Raw genomic sequence first — 14,401 nt, 5'->3', positions numbered from 1 at the left:
TGGCCGCCCAGCCTGAGCTGGCCCCTCCTCCTCTGAGCACTTGGCAGGGTCCCGTCGGACACGGGCGCAGGGCCATCACGTGGGCACACTTCTTTCCTCCACCGGGGGGTGAGCTCTGGAAAGCAGAGAAGCCCTTGTCCTGGTCTCACTTACGCTAAGGGAGGACATGGGGCCTGGTCGTCCTGGGGGATCTTGCACCGGGGGGTGAGCTCTGGAAAGCAGAGAAGCCCTTGTCCTGGTCTCACTTACGCTAAGGGGGGACATGGGGGACGCAGGTGCCAGGGGACCAGAGTGTCACCCTAGGGAGGGCAGGAAGCCCGTGTGCCCGTAGACGGTCTAGGGAGCACAGCTAGCTGGAGCCGTGGAGCTGTGCTTGGCTGGGTTCCCTGTGTCCGGGTTAGGGCCACGGGTTCCTCTCTGGAGACACTCTGTGTCTTGGCACCTGCGTCCCCCGTCCCCCTTGCTGCCCACAGACAGGGCAGACATCCTGTCAGGTCCTGCTCATTAATGGAGGTGGTGGGGACCGTGGGAGCTGCCCGGGGGAAGGGCCAAGGAGGAGGCTGCCAGGCTGCGGTGGGGGAGGCTCTGAGGGGGCTTTCCGAGCTGTGCGCCCACCGGCCAGAGATCCACAGCCCTGTCACCCTGCTCTCAGGTTAGCAGTCCCCCAGAGAGGCCTCGGCTTCCCCTTGCGGCTGGGAGATCCCTGGGATCTCAGGAGGGCGGGAGGGGCCCCGCAGAATCCTCACCCCAAGTGCCGCTCAGGTTGGGGAGGGCGGGTGAGGGGCCCTTGAGCTCGCCCGTCTTTGTCCTGGTCCTTCCGCTGAGTGGATGTTGGCGTCTCTGCAGGTCGGAATGAGCTGATCGCCCGCTACATCAAGCTCCGGACAGGGAAGACCCGCACCAGGAAGCAGGTGGGCCCTGGGGCAGGTACCCTGGCACTGGTCGGCTCCCAGGGTGGGCCCGGCCCTCCGCAGGACTGGGTGTGGACTCTGGGGGCCAGCTTGGGAGGGGTCCTCTGCTGGGTGTGCCACAGATGGTCAGTTTCCCTGGGGTCCCTTCTGCCATCGCCTGGGAGGAGACCCCTCCCCATCCGACTGCACTTGTATTTAACTGGGAGGGGTGGGACCGAGGTCCCATCAGTGACTGATCCTTTCATTCATGCGTTCGTCCATTCAGTCTGTGATGGGATGGGGGGCTGTGGAGGGCCGAGGGTCAGGGGAGCCGGCCGTCGGGGAGACAGGAACCCCTCTTCCCCCCACAGGTGTCCAGCCACATCCAGGTTCTGGCTCGGCGCAAAGCCCGCGAGATCCAGGCCAAGCTGAAGGTAAGGCCAGGGCCGCAGCGGGAGGGCTCGGGTGGGCCAGCCTCCCGGGGCTGGGGCTCTTCTCCCAGGAGGAAAAGTCTTCCTTTGGGTTTGGGGGCTGGCTGCTTACGTGTGGAGCCAGTGAGCTTCTCAGTGCTGAGGAAAGTGGGGTTCAGCCTGTAACCTCTCTCCCACCTGCACAGAGGACGTTGACTGGGGGCCGTGTCTATGTGTCTGTGTGTGAATGGCCGGGCTCACAGCATCCTGGGAGATACAGGCCGGTCTCCCGCTGTGCTCCCTGCCCACTGCAGCCCAGAGGAACCGGGCACACCCTGAGTCCCACGGTTAGAGCAGCAGGACTGCCCTCCAGACCCCGTTTCTTGCGGACCATGTGGCCCCTTACTGCCATCACCCAGATCCTGTGGGTGGCAGGCCTGCAGGGTGGGGTCCACGCTGCGGGAAGGGCTGGTGGGGCTCCCTGGATCAGCCCCACCTTGCAGGCCTGTCTGCCAACAGGCGACTGCTACACGGGGGGCCAGCCGCTGGTGGGAGTCCCCTCGCCACAGGACTCGGGCCTCCTGGACCCTGGACCCAGGGGCCCTTGGCTGAACTCTGGGAGGGAGCAGGCTACCCATCACGGTGGGTGTAACAGAAGAGTCTATGGCTGCTTGGTAGGAGGAGCCAGCACTTGGGGCTGAGACCAGTAAATCACAGGCATTTTAATTTTATTTTTATGTTTTGGCCGCACTATGCGGCTTGCGGGATCTTAGTTCCCCGACCAGGGATTGAACCTGGGCCCTCGGCAGTCAAAGCACAGAGTCCTAACTGCTGGACCGCCAGGGAATTCCCCACAAACATTTTTTAAAGCAGTGGAAGCCCTTTCGTTTTTCTCCCAAATTAAATATCACCCCGATCCGTTATCAGAGGAGCTACTCTGGTCAAAGCTAGGTTGGCGAGAAGCAGGGTAGGGACCCTTCGTGCTAGTCACCTCTCAGTCCCCATGACTCTCGAACCCGAAAGCATCCCAGAACCCAGTTTAAAAGCCCCTGGACTAGAGGACCATGGAGGCCCCATCTGGCCCCGTTGTCCGTGACCCTGACGCTGGAGGCTCTGACGGCGTGGGTGGGAACTCCCAGGAGGCCCCGTTCCTCCTACATCAGCCCAGCTGTCCCCCGCCCCTCACAGCTGTGGCCCAGCCCTTGCTCCTTTGTCCCCGGGACAGCTGGCTGGGCCGCAGCTGCTGGTCTCTCCCTCTCAGGCCGGCACATGTGTGCCCGGACATCCCCAGCCCTGCAGCCCACTTGCCCCTCACTCCCCGCTCTGGTCAGCCTGTGACTCACCAGGGCCTGGTAGGGGACCGGGTGGAGAGCTGAATGTCCAGGGTTCTGTTTAGAGCCATCGAGGGGAGCTTTGCATTCCTGTGGGGGCCGGCTGTACGGCCCACGTGTGCTCGAGGAACTGAACCTGTCCCTGTCCACAGGCTCTAACGTGGGGCTGGGAACAGCCTCTGTGGACCGCTGGACAGGCTTCAGGGGGAGCCATGGACCCCTTCAATAACATGCACATTTTCATGCATTTTTCGGGGAAGATTGGTCTGAGGATTTTGTCATATTCTCCAGAGGGTCTGGGGCCCAGTGTAGTTAAGCTCCCTGGTGGATGGCAAGGTCAGGTAGAAGTCCTCGGGTCACAGCCCTGGTCTGGCCTGGCTCTGCCCTGGGCCGTGGGCCCTCTGCCATGTCGCCCACCTGCCTCGAGCTCCATCCAGCTTCCCCGCCTGTAAAATGACAGGGTTGAGCAAGGTGGTGTCTGAGGTCCCCTCCAGCTGCAGAATTCAGAAGCCTGGTCACTGATGTCACCCCGCACTCCCACCTGATTCCTGTCCCACTCGCTGGTCCCTGGCCGTTCGTTTAGACTGGCCATCGGGAGGAAGGGACTCAGGTTGCCGACACAGGGCTGGAGCTCTCTGCCCTCCCACCACTGCACTTGTTAACAGAGGCTTGTGGGCCTCCTGGGGCGTGGCCTGCCACCCCCTTCGTGTCCTGGAGGGAGCGGGCCTGGGCATGTATGGCATCTCCCTCCCGACATCAGCAGAGCCCTTGGGGAGAGACAACCCGATGCTTTGGTTATCAGAGACAGCCTCAGAGCAAGGCCCAAGTTTGGCCCCAAAAGGACAGTGGGCTGGGGAGTCCCACCACTCAGCGCGGCCTCCCGGGCCCTCTGTGCTGAGGATGGGTGCCGGCAGATCCTGATGTGCCCCCTCCTTGGTTTGCTCAGCCCCCCGGGCCTGCAGAGGTCAGAGGTCATGGATGTGCCATCCCGGACGGACCTTAAGGGCCTACTGTCACGTGACCCCTGTCAACACCCAAGTCCCCTAAATCCTCTGAGCCTCAGTTTCTTCATCTTAAAATGGGGAGCCTACGAGTCCTGCCAGCCTCACGGGGGTGCTGAGATGTTCAGAACCAAAGTGAGACAGCGTTCTTTACCTTCCGGGGGCCGTCTCGTGTGTGCCCCATGAGCGTAAGGGGTCCCTGAGAAGCCGAGTGGAAGGGCCTGGCCCCAGAACTCATCGCGCAGGATGCCGGGCGCACCACCTGGACCCGTCGGGCCTGACGCCGTGGTGATGCTACCCACCGGGCGAGTGACGTCATATGCAAAACCAGCTGTGGGCTGAAAGGACCTCCCTCAGCAATTAACTTGCTTATTACTCAGGACAGATTTGGCTCCACCAATCTGATTATTAAATAAAGGGCCCACTTATTTTTCCCTTTTAAAAAGTAATTCATCCTAAAGATACAGAATTTCTAATCAGAGCTCGCGAGTTGACATAAACCAACCTTTTGTCTCCAATAGTGCTACCCATACTGAATAATCCTTGCTGTTCAGTCTGTATGCGTGGTCTTCTTTGGGACCCACTAGGCTTTCTGACATACAGTATGTTGTCTTATTGGTTTTGAAGACCTTTGGGGTTGGAGAGCTCAGGATGGGGGACCACTGGCAAATACAAGTAGTAGCCACGTATTATGACTGTTGTTATTGTAAGCAGGTCGTACTGCTGTTTGCTCGGAGCCTCTGCGGGTGAACCCATTTTAGAGGGGTCTTGGGACCCACAGAGGGCAGAGAATTGGTATTCGCATCCTGGCACGTAAAAGGTTCGGGAGCCATGGGTGCCCGTGGTACAGTAGAGATCCACAGGCCAGGGCTAAGACGGGGGCCACAGGAGACCGTCCCTTGTCACCGTCCATGTGGCCGAGGATGACCCCTGCCCAACAGATACTCATGCACTGTCTCCCAAGGGCCAGGTGAGGCCCCAGCCACCCCTGGTGAGCAAGACCTGGGTGGTCCCTGTGTCCCTGAGGTTGGTGACAGGAGAGCCATGGTCTGGCAGGTGGCCTCCAAAGTCTCTTTAAACCCTAATGAGACTGGCAGGGCAAGTGATGTGCCCCTTTGACGGATGAGGAAGGTGATCAGAGCCACCGAGAGACTTATTCAAGTCGCAGGACCGGTTCCCAGCCCTGCAGAAACGTGAGCCTGGTCCCAGGGCCGAGTCCAGGGTCTGACTTCCCTGTCACCAGCTGGACCCGCCTCTCCCGACCTGCCACGGTGCCCACACTGAGGCCTCCCTCGATGTCTCCCCAGGATCAGGCAGCTAAGGACAAGGCCCTGCAGAGCATGGCTGCCATGTCGTCCGCCCAGATCATCTCTGCCACAGCCTTCCACAGTAAAATGGCCCTCACCCGGGGCCCAGGCTACCCGGCGGTCTCAGGGGTAAGTGGGGCTGCCTGGAGTCGGAGGCTGGACTGCCCCGTCCTTCTCACTCCTTCCCCTTCCAAGGCACCGGCCACACCAGAGTCCTCACTTGAGTCCTCTCGGGCCAGGAGAGCCGGGGAAGGAGAGACCAAGGACCGAGGGGCCATGCAGTCGCCGGGACCGCCCTCCTGGGGGCCTCGGCAGTGACAAGGGTGCAGCCGCCCCGTCACACGGCCACCTGGGGGCTCTGCAGAGTTGGCCCCATTTACAGAAGAGGAGGCTGAGGCCGGGCTGTGGGGCGGCGCCGGCATGTTCTGAGGAGCCGCTCTGCCCCGCCCCCAGCTCAGCCTCGTACCCCCTCCGCCCTCAGGGGCTCCTTCCCGGTAAAGGGCTGATGTCCAGGAACAAAGTCCTCTCGAATTTTAAACTGAGAATGGGTCTCTTGGCCGTGGCCACGTGGGTCCCGCTCCAAGAACAGTCCAGAGAGGCCCCTCCTCCCCGGGGCTGAGTCCTCCCAGGGTGTTGTAGGCTGTTGGCACTGACGCACCGCCCCAGGCCCTGTGTCCGGGGAGGCTCTCGTCCAGCATTTTTCCGAGTGTGTCCAGAGGCCGCTAGTCCGGAAGGGCGTTGAGTGGACAGGACGACGGGACAAACGAGTGCACCCGTGACTCGGGCACTCAAGTCTCAATAGGGTGCCTGACTCCAGATCTCTTGAGAGTCCTGCGTGCCACTGTCACCAGGCATCTGTCCCCGAGGAAGGGGACGAGTGCCGTGTTTGCAAGCCTGGGGGCTTCTCTTGGGAGCCCCTTATCGGCAGGCGTTCCAGAGGCTGGAGGTCCTTGCAGCGCTCGCGGGGACGCCGTGCTGCCTGGCTCTAGGCAGGCACCCTTCCCAGGCCCAGGCCCAGGCCCTGGCCTCGCCCTCCAGCTGAGCCCCTGCCCGATCTCTCTCTCGACGCCGCTGGCCGCACACACTGGGCTCTGCTGACTCTGTGCTTTTGTCTCCTCAGTTTTGGCAAGGAGCTTTGCCGGGCCACGCCGGAACGTCCCACGAGTGAGTATGGCCACCGTGCTGCCCCGTTGCTCCCTGGGCTGTGCTTGAGCCCGTGAACTCGTGCCGCTGACCCAGGCCTGAGGGTGGGAGAGCCGCAGTCTGGGGTCAGCCTTTCCGGATGGCCCTGCGCTTACGGATGAGGCTCTCCTGCTCTCGGGCACCCGGGGGTGGCGTTTGCTGAAGCCCCAGTCTATCCGGGGCGTAGCAGAACCTGAGCTCAGGACCCCGAGGGGAGCAGGCTACGAACCAGCCCTCTGGCTGGCCTGGGAGGGAGGGAGGAGGGGTGGGTTTTCCAAACAGACCCACTGCTTCTGTGGGTCGGCCAGAATCCCGAGGGAGCGGGAGGCCAGAGCCACTGACCACCCGGGCCTGCCTCACTGAAGACAGCGTTGGAGCCTGACCGAGGCTCTAGGGCTGCCACCTGCCCCCAGGCCCACGCGTCCTCTCTCATCTCCCACAGTGTGAAACCTTTCTCTCAGCAAAACTACACTGTCCAGCCGTCACTGCCTCTGCCAGGTGGGTCAGCAGCTCTGCCTCCCTCGTGCATCGCACCCCTGCGGTTCCTGCTCCGGGTCCCAGGCCCTGACTGCTAGCCGCCCCCAGCAGTCCCCTTAGGTGCCGCCCTGGCATGTGCTCGCACCGTGCACCCCAGCTCCCAGCTCCACCTGGATCCTCTTCCAGGAGCCAAGCCCCCTGCGCCCCCAGGGCTGCCCGTCCTCCCCAAGCCCCTCCCCAGCGAGGCTCAAGGCTGGCAGGGTGCGCACAGCTCAGGGGGCAGTGCCTGCGCCCCGGGGTGGCCACTCCACCTGCATATGTGCCCTGTCCTGCTTGGCTTCTGGGATGGCTTCCCTCTGTGACACTGTAATCCTCTCCTTCGAGACGGGGGTCCAGCAGAGCACGGCTTTCCAGCCCGGAGCCCCTGGTTAGCGGAGGGAAGGCTCCTGGCATGAGCCGGATGGAGGTCCAGCTGGGCAGCACGGAGCTCCCGCCTTCCCCGCTCACGTGACCCGCTCTGTCCCTGCCTCTTTCTCAGGAAGGTCCCTCCACCTTCCGCTCTGTGGGGCGAGATAGGATCCTCGCCCTCACCCTCCTTTCCTGGCTTGGGAATGGCTCCTGCCTGCCCGGTGGCCTGGCTTTTCCTGCTCTGAGAGCGGGCCCTGCCACCCTCCTTAGGTTCCTGACGGTTGCTTGGGGGCCTTCCACCCCCTCTAGTCCGTGCTCTCCCCTCACGGCTCCCCCACCCCATCTGCAGTCACATCCCCGCTCTTACCCTCTGTAACTCACTTGTCATCTTTTTTTTTTTTAATATTTATTTATTTGACTGCGTCGGGTCTTAGTTGTGGTGCGTGGGCTTAGTTGCCCCGCAGCGTGTGGGATCTTAGTTCCCCGACCAGGGATCGAACCTGTGTCCCCTGCATTGGAAGGTGGATTCTTAACCACTAGACCGCCAGGGAAGTCCATCCATCATCTTTTTAAAGCATCAATCTCACCGTGCTGCTTCCAGCTTAGAATCTGTTAGTGGCTCCGTGGTGTCTTCAGGACACAATCTAAGCTTAACTGTCACTCTCTGTGCCCTGGGCAGCGTCTGGGGCTGGTGTCTGTGTCTGTCTTCTGTGTGTCGGGTCACATCCGGTGTGCACGCCACTCTTGAACAAATGAACGAGTGATTCGGCTCACCCGTCAAATGCCAGCCGGTGTGCCCAGCATGGTCCTCCGCCCGCCCCCCGCCGTCCCTTGTCTCTTTCCTCCCTGGGCTTCTGACGTACCTGCCTCACTGCCCTCTCGTCCCATCCGCCACCAAGCCCCGGGGTCTTGCTCCCTCCGTTTCCCTCCTGTGTCCCCTTCTCTTCACTCCACTGCCCTCTTCATTTTCTCACTTGGGAAGAACCCACAAGGCCTGCGCCTCTCGTCCACCTTGCCCCAGCCCAGTCCTTCCCCCACTCGGAACAGGATCTTCAGAAACGCACAGCCGGTCGCTCCTCGGCCCCGCCTAAAATCCTCCCATCGCCCTCCTGAGCTCAGGCTGGATCCCGGACCCCTTACCTGGCAGCCAGGGCCCGTCTCTTCAGCCTCGTTTCCAGCCCCAATGCAAACCCGCCCTCCCCGTCACATCTGCCAGACGGAGCCTCCGAGCTCACGGTGCATCTCGCGGCCCCGTGCCCTCTGCCTGGAGCCCCCCTCCCCTGTCTGCACCTGCTGCCTCCCACTCCTACCCTGTAACCTTTCAGCATCACCTTCAGGTGGCCTTTTCTGACGCTCTTCAAGGGGGACTAGGGGGCCCCCTCCCCCGCTGTGCTGGGCACCTTCCTGTCTGTTTTCCTCACGTTCATTGCTTCGCTTACTCGCCAGCCAGCAGCCAGTCCCCCTTGAACGCATTTCCGTGCAGGGGCCCGAGGGGACTGAGCTGTTCCAGGCTGAGCTCCCCGCCAGGGCTGCCCCTGGACCGCTGGCCAGTGCTCTGCCTGCCCACCCCCTCCCCAGCTGGGAGACCCCGTTAAGGCAGACAGCAGGTCCCCCAGCCAGTCTGGGGGCCTGGCGGAGGGTGCGGCAGGGAGGCCCTGTGGACCGGCTCCCATGTGCCTTCCACTGTGCGCAGGGTTCGAGTCTCCCGCAGGAGCCTCCCCGTCGCCCTCCGCGCCCCCAGCACCCCCGTGGCAGGGCCGCAGCGTGGCCAGCCCCAAGCTCTGGATGCTGGAGTTCTCTGCCTTCCTGGAGCGGCAGCAAGACCCCGAAACGGTAGGTCCTGGCCTCCCTCTGGCCGCTCTCCCGCCCGGTGCTCATTCCTGGGGCGGCGGCTCCCCTGCTTCCCCCAGCTCCTCTTCCTCTGGCTCTGGCTCTCTCGCCCTGCTCTCTGCCCCGCTCCACCTTGGGGCCGAGCTTAGGGTCCTTGTTGCTTTCCATCCCCCCTTATCCTTCCATCCTCTCCCTCCCCGCTTCCTTCTCACTGGACCTTTCCTCTGTCCCTGGCTCTGTTTCTGCTCCCCACCCCAAGCCCTCGCTCGGTTCCTGTGCCCCATCCCGGTGCCCCGAGGCTCTGTCCCTTCCCTGCTCCCACCGTGTCCACCTTCTTCCCGGTCCGGCCACCTCTCCGTCTGAAGGCACTGGTCCCAGTCCTGCCCGCAGGCCCTGTGGCTCTGAGGAGTCTCCTGTCTGCCCCTTGTCCTCGGGGACACCAGCAGGAGCAGCAGCCCACCCCCATCCCGCCCCCTTCAGTGTCTCCGTCCTGGGTGACTGGCGTCACCTGCAAAGTTCAGAGGAGCACCTGGCCAGGTGGACAGGATGCCAGAGTTGGGGGGTCTTCACTGACCATTTCACTTTGAAATGTTCAAGCTTATGGTTTAGATGAGGAGCCCAGCGTGGACCACGAAAGAAGCGGCTCTTCTTTAGCCGCAGCGAGGGACCACAGCCGCCGCCTCCGGGGGGAAGCACCCCTCGTATGGGCCGCTGGTCTTCCATCACAGATGAGATCACGGGGGTCCAGAGATAGAAAATGAGTCGCCTAAGGATGTTGGCGACAGAGTCAAGACTCAGTACAGATGATGACCAGAAAGTGCCGAGCACCTGCCCCAGGTGCTGGACACCTGTCGACTCTGCTTTACACTCAGCCCTTCTACCGGCTCCGTTTTACCAGAGGGGAAACTGAGGCCCCCGCCGTGGCGTCCCTGCTCTGGGCCACTGGCCGGGCTCCGAGCCCCGGTCTGTCTGGTCTGTCTGCCCCGCCACCCCCATGGCCCCTCAGACCAGTTCTTCTCTGTCCACAGTACAATAAGCACCTGTTCGTGCACATCGGCCAGTCGAGCCCCAGCTACAGCGACCCCTACCTCGAAGCCGTGGACATCCGCCAGATTTACGACAAGTTCCCCGAGAGGAAGGGTGGTCTCAAGGAGCTCTTTGAACGGGGACCCTCCAATGCCTTTTTCCTCGTGAAGTTCTGGGTAAGCCTTGGATGACCTCCTCCTTCCCACCCCAGCACGTCGATGACCGCAGGGAGAAAGGAGGAGGGGTGGGCCTTGGCGGCGGTGGGACCTGGGACACACAGGACAAGAGCGAAGGGCCAGCACAGAGCGGCCCTCTGGTGCCGGGAGCTCAGACCAGATGGGGCCATTGGTGCCGCAGAGCAAGGCCCCCTCCTGATGGCGGGTGATGGTCACGCCTGAGCAGAAGTGTGGCCTCAAGGGGTCTGTAGTACCAGAGAGGACCTACAGGAGACCTGAGGGGTAGTCACCCAAGGCTTTCAACGCCAAGGTTTCCGGGCCCGCAGCGGGGCAGCTGTTGGGCTGGGTGGGGCTTGGAGAAGTGGACGGTAGGCTTAGGCTGGGTCATCCCCAAAGAAACACCGAGCTTCTCCAAGAGCTCAGCCTGTAGCTCGGCCTCCGCCGCCCTCCCCAGCTCACCCCTGCATGGGTGCTCTGTGGGTAGAGCCTCCTTCTTTTGAAACCTCCTCCAAGACCAGGAGGCATAGGACCTCTTCCAGGGGCCCAGCACCCACAGAAAAGGGATGCCGGGAAGAGGGACAGGGCAGGAGAAGCCAGCGGGAGGAAGTGCAGGAAATCCTTCTGGCTGGTGATCAGAGCCTCCGAATCGTCTCAGAGCCCAGAAGCTGGGCCTTTATTTGATCTCGGACCACTTTGATAACCTGAAAGCTGTGCTTTTCCTAGAAGTGGGCATATTCACACGAAAGTGTACATGCAGTTCCAGGTGGCTTACTGGTCCCTGGCTAGGAGCTCTTAGCCTAGCCCTCGTCCGCAACCGAATCTGTGGGGCTGGCTGTCTACAGAAAAGGCAGGAACGGAGACCCAGGGCCCGGATCCCGAAGAGGCTCAGTGTTTGCCCTTGCAGGACAGCTTGCTCTGCGAGCCGATGGAGGTTGGCCCTGGGCCTTCAGGGATGGGCAGAGTTAGGCGGAAAAGGGGGCTGGCTAGTCATGGGTAAACGTGTAAGAGAGGGAACCGCGGAAAGTAAAACGGGAGAGGTGAGTCTGATCCTGGAAGGTCCTGATCCTACAAAGGTCTGGATTTGATTCTCCGCTGGGATAAAAAATAGGTAATAGTTTCTTTTACTGTATCTTATTTTTAAATCAGTGCACGTTCATAGTTATTAATACCAAAAAAGGCTTATAACTGAAAACCGTCAGGTTGTCGTCTGCCTCCTCCCAGCCCCAAGCCCAATCCCGAGAGGCAATCACTGTCAAATGTCACTGTTTATTCTGGGTTTTATCTCCCTAGTTCTAAATATCTGCTTATATTGCTACACTTTGATATCACGACTATGTGTTGTGTATTTATGGTAGAAAAACACTGGCTATATTATAGCACTTTTCCCCTCATCATCCCAGTAAGTTATATAATTTAGTCAAAGCAATAAAGTGTTTAGATTTTGTGACAATGTAGATTGACCACCAGAGTGTGTGATGATTACATGTCATTTCTTGTGCAACTTTTTGTTTTTTCCTAAAAATAAATGGCTCTTTCGCTTGCACATTTCTAAAAAACCTACTATTAAAATTTTACAAATTGTTCTATCATGACCAACATATAAAATTAAAAAAAACTGTTTTTCACGCAGTGCTCAGGCCTCTCAGAGAATTTATCCTTTGTCCCTTTCTCCTTCTGGATGCCCCTGTTCTGCTCCAGTTTGAACCGGTTTTCCTCCAGGCCTGCTCAACAGCTGTCCCGAGACCTCTGTGTACTGCTCCTCTGTTTTGAATCTACAGTTTCCTAGATCTCATATTTCTCTCTTTTTTGGTGTTCCCCCCTCATTTTGCTGGAATACATTCTCTAGTCCCTTCCTAAGAAAAGGTGCATGGTAGATAAATGTTCTAAGTCTACCTGTTTGAAATGTCATTTCTTTTCAGTACTTGATTCATAGTTTGGGTACAGAATCTCCATCGTAAATGATTTTCCCTAGAAGTGGTTTTCAAGAATCATTTTTTGGTTGCTCCGTTGTCTTATGAGAGTCCGGTAGTATTCTAATTCTCTGTTCTTTGTTACGTAACTCTGTTGTTTTTAGCCTCTAGGAGTTTTGCGTTTCCTCTCTGTTCCCTACATTAAATTTCACATTGATGATCTTTGGGATCTGTGTTGTTTTTCTTCCTATTTTTGAGCCAGGTACTTGGTAGGCAGTGAGATGAGAGTCTCTCAATTTGGTAACTTTACTTACATTATTTCTTCTTCTTTGTTTTCTCTGTGTTCTTTTCCAGGAACCCCTGTTAGTCTGATGTTGGATATCCCGGACCTATCCTCTCTGATTTTTACCATTTATTTATTTTCCAATTCATCTTCTTAGAGACTTTCTTAACTTTATCTTCTAATTTAAGAGTGAATCTGAGTGAATATTCCATAAAACCCAAAGTAACATTGGCATGAATGAATAGTTCTTCTTTCATGTAAAGTAAGTCTGGAGATAGAGTGTCCAGGTCTGGTCCAGCAGCTCCGTGAAATTACCAGAGACCCTACTCTTCTCTATCTGCCATCCTCAGTGTGTGGCTTCTGTCCTTAAGGTCAAGGCTGCTGGGGTTCCAGCCATCACGTCCATTTTTCAGGCATCAGGAAGGGGCAAAGCCAACTTAGTTCCCTTTAAGGAGCCTTCCTGGAAGTCCCACACAATTCTTAATTAGTTGTCTGTTTGCATGTAGCTGCAAAGGAGCCAGGGAAATGTACTCTTTTCGTTGAGTAAGTTGCCATTCTGAATAAAATCAGGGTTCTGTTACTACAGAAAATGAACGACGCTTTCAATTGTTGGTGTGTCGTAGTTTAACTGATGGCATTTTTTTCTTAATTGTTTGTAAAATCTTGGTGCGTTGTACATTTAGTGGTGAAATAGATTAACGGAATATGGTGGCATTCTCTGCCCACCCCCACCCCACCCCTTGTATCGAATATTTAATTTTGACCATGACGTTTTTAATTTTTAAGAGCTCCTTCTTCTTCTTTGATTGCATCCTGATCTTGTTTCACGGCTATTCTTTCAAGTTTTCTTCTGCTCCCTTTGTTTCCTTTTAGTCCCTTTTTCTGTCTGGGTCTTTGTCTTTCAAGTTGGAGGATTTTCTCAAATGTCTATAATTCTTGGCCAGGGTTTTTGGTCCTCATTTTTTTGACGGTGTTATTGCTGTGTAACTCAACCTACCGTATAATTCACCGACTTAACGCGTACAATTCGGTATTTTTAGTATATTCACAGAGTTCTGCAGCCAGGTAATTTTAGAACATTTTCATCACCCCCAAACCCATTAGCTATCACCTCCACCCCCAGCCTTAGGCAACCCTAAGCTGCTTTCTGTCTTTATAGCAGTTTTAGCTATTTCACATAAATGGAATCTTACAATATGTAGTCTTTTGTGACTGGCTTCTTTCACTTAATGTTAAGTTTTTAAGGTTTAGTCATATTCTAGCACATATCAGGACTTCATTCCTTTTTATGGTTGAGTAATAGCCCACTGTCTGGATAGACCACATTTTGTGTATCCATTCATCCGTCAGTGATGGGCATTTGGGTTGTTTCCACCTTTGGGCCACCGTGAATAATGCTGCTATGAACTTAATATACAAGTCTTTGTGTGGACATAGCTTTTCATTTCTGTTGGGTAGATACTTAGGCATGGAATTGCCAGATCATATGCACTATTTATTTATTTATTTTTGGCTGTGTTGGGTCTTCGTTGTTGCGCGGGCTTTCTCTAGTTGCGGCGAGTGGGGGCTACTCTTTGTGGTGTGTGGGCTTCTCATTGCGGTGGCTTCTCTTGTTGCAGAGCACAGGCTCTAAGCACGTGGGCTTCAGTAGTTGTGGCTCGCGGGCTCTAGAGCGCAGGCTCAGTAGCTGTGTTGCACGGGCTTAATTGCTCTGTGGCATGTGGGATCTTCCCGGACCAGGGCTTGAACCTGTGCCCCCGGCGTTGGCGGGCAGATTCTTAACCGCTGAGCCACCAGGCAAGTCCCCTCTTTTTGCATTCTTGACAGTGTCCTTTGAAGCACAGCCTTTTCCATTTTGATGAAGTCCAGCGTATCCTTCCTTTTGTTGTTCGGGCCTTTTGTCCATGTCCAGTGACTGGGAACTCTGTGGACAAGGTGTGGGCCTTGTTACCTGCTGGGCTTCTCTTTCAGGTGGTCGGGGCTGGGGAACCAGCTGCTTTATCGAGGACACTAGTAAATGTCAGCATGTTTACTGGACCTTTTCCTTTCCTGAAGTGGTTCAGTTTCTCCAAAGAAGACTCCTACTGTCCCCCCACCCCTTGGCAGGGACAAACGAACATTCTAGCAGTGGGGCCGGGAGAGGGCTAGGGGAGCCGACCGTTTCTTAGGC

General features: G+C 57.5%; 1 protein-coding gene across 1 annotated transcript in view; it reads left to right on the top strand.

Moving 5' to 3' along the window:
- Positions 1 to 14,401, top strand: part of TEAD4 (TEA domain transcription factor 4) — a 62,027-nt gene that overhangs the window by 39,329 nt on the left and 8,297 nt on the right. The window contains exons 4-10 of the mRNA XM_065888427.1: positions 847 to 911; positions 1,262 to 1,324; positions 4,940 to 5,068; positions 6,060 to 6,103; positions 6,564 to 6,619; positions 8,700 to 8,839; positions 9,865 to 10,038. Coding sequence (XP_065744499.1) covers positions 847 to 911; positions 1,262 to 1,324; positions 4,940 to 5,068; positions 6,060 to 6,103; positions 6,564 to 6,619; positions 8,700 to 8,839; positions 9,865 to 10,038 — 671 coding nt within the window. The remainder of the gene's footprint in view (positions 1 to 846; positions 912 to 1,261; positions 1,325 to 4,939; positions 5,069 to 6,059; positions 6,104 to 6,563; positions 6,620 to 8,699; positions 8,840 to 9,864; positions 10,039 to 14,401) is intronic.

The sequence above is a fragment of the Phocoena phocoena genome, chromosome 11 (genome assembly GCF_963924675.1).
Source record: "Phocoena phocoena chromosome 11, mPhoPho1.1, whole genome shotgun sequence".
In the NCBI taxonomy this organism is placed as follows: domain Eukaryota; kingdom Metazoa; phylum Chordata; class Mammalia; order Artiodactyla; family Phocoenidae; genus Phocoena; species Phocoena phocoena.
The sequence above is the reverse complement of the archived record's forward strand: the minus strand, read 5'-3'. Positions and strand labels throughout refer to the sequence as shown.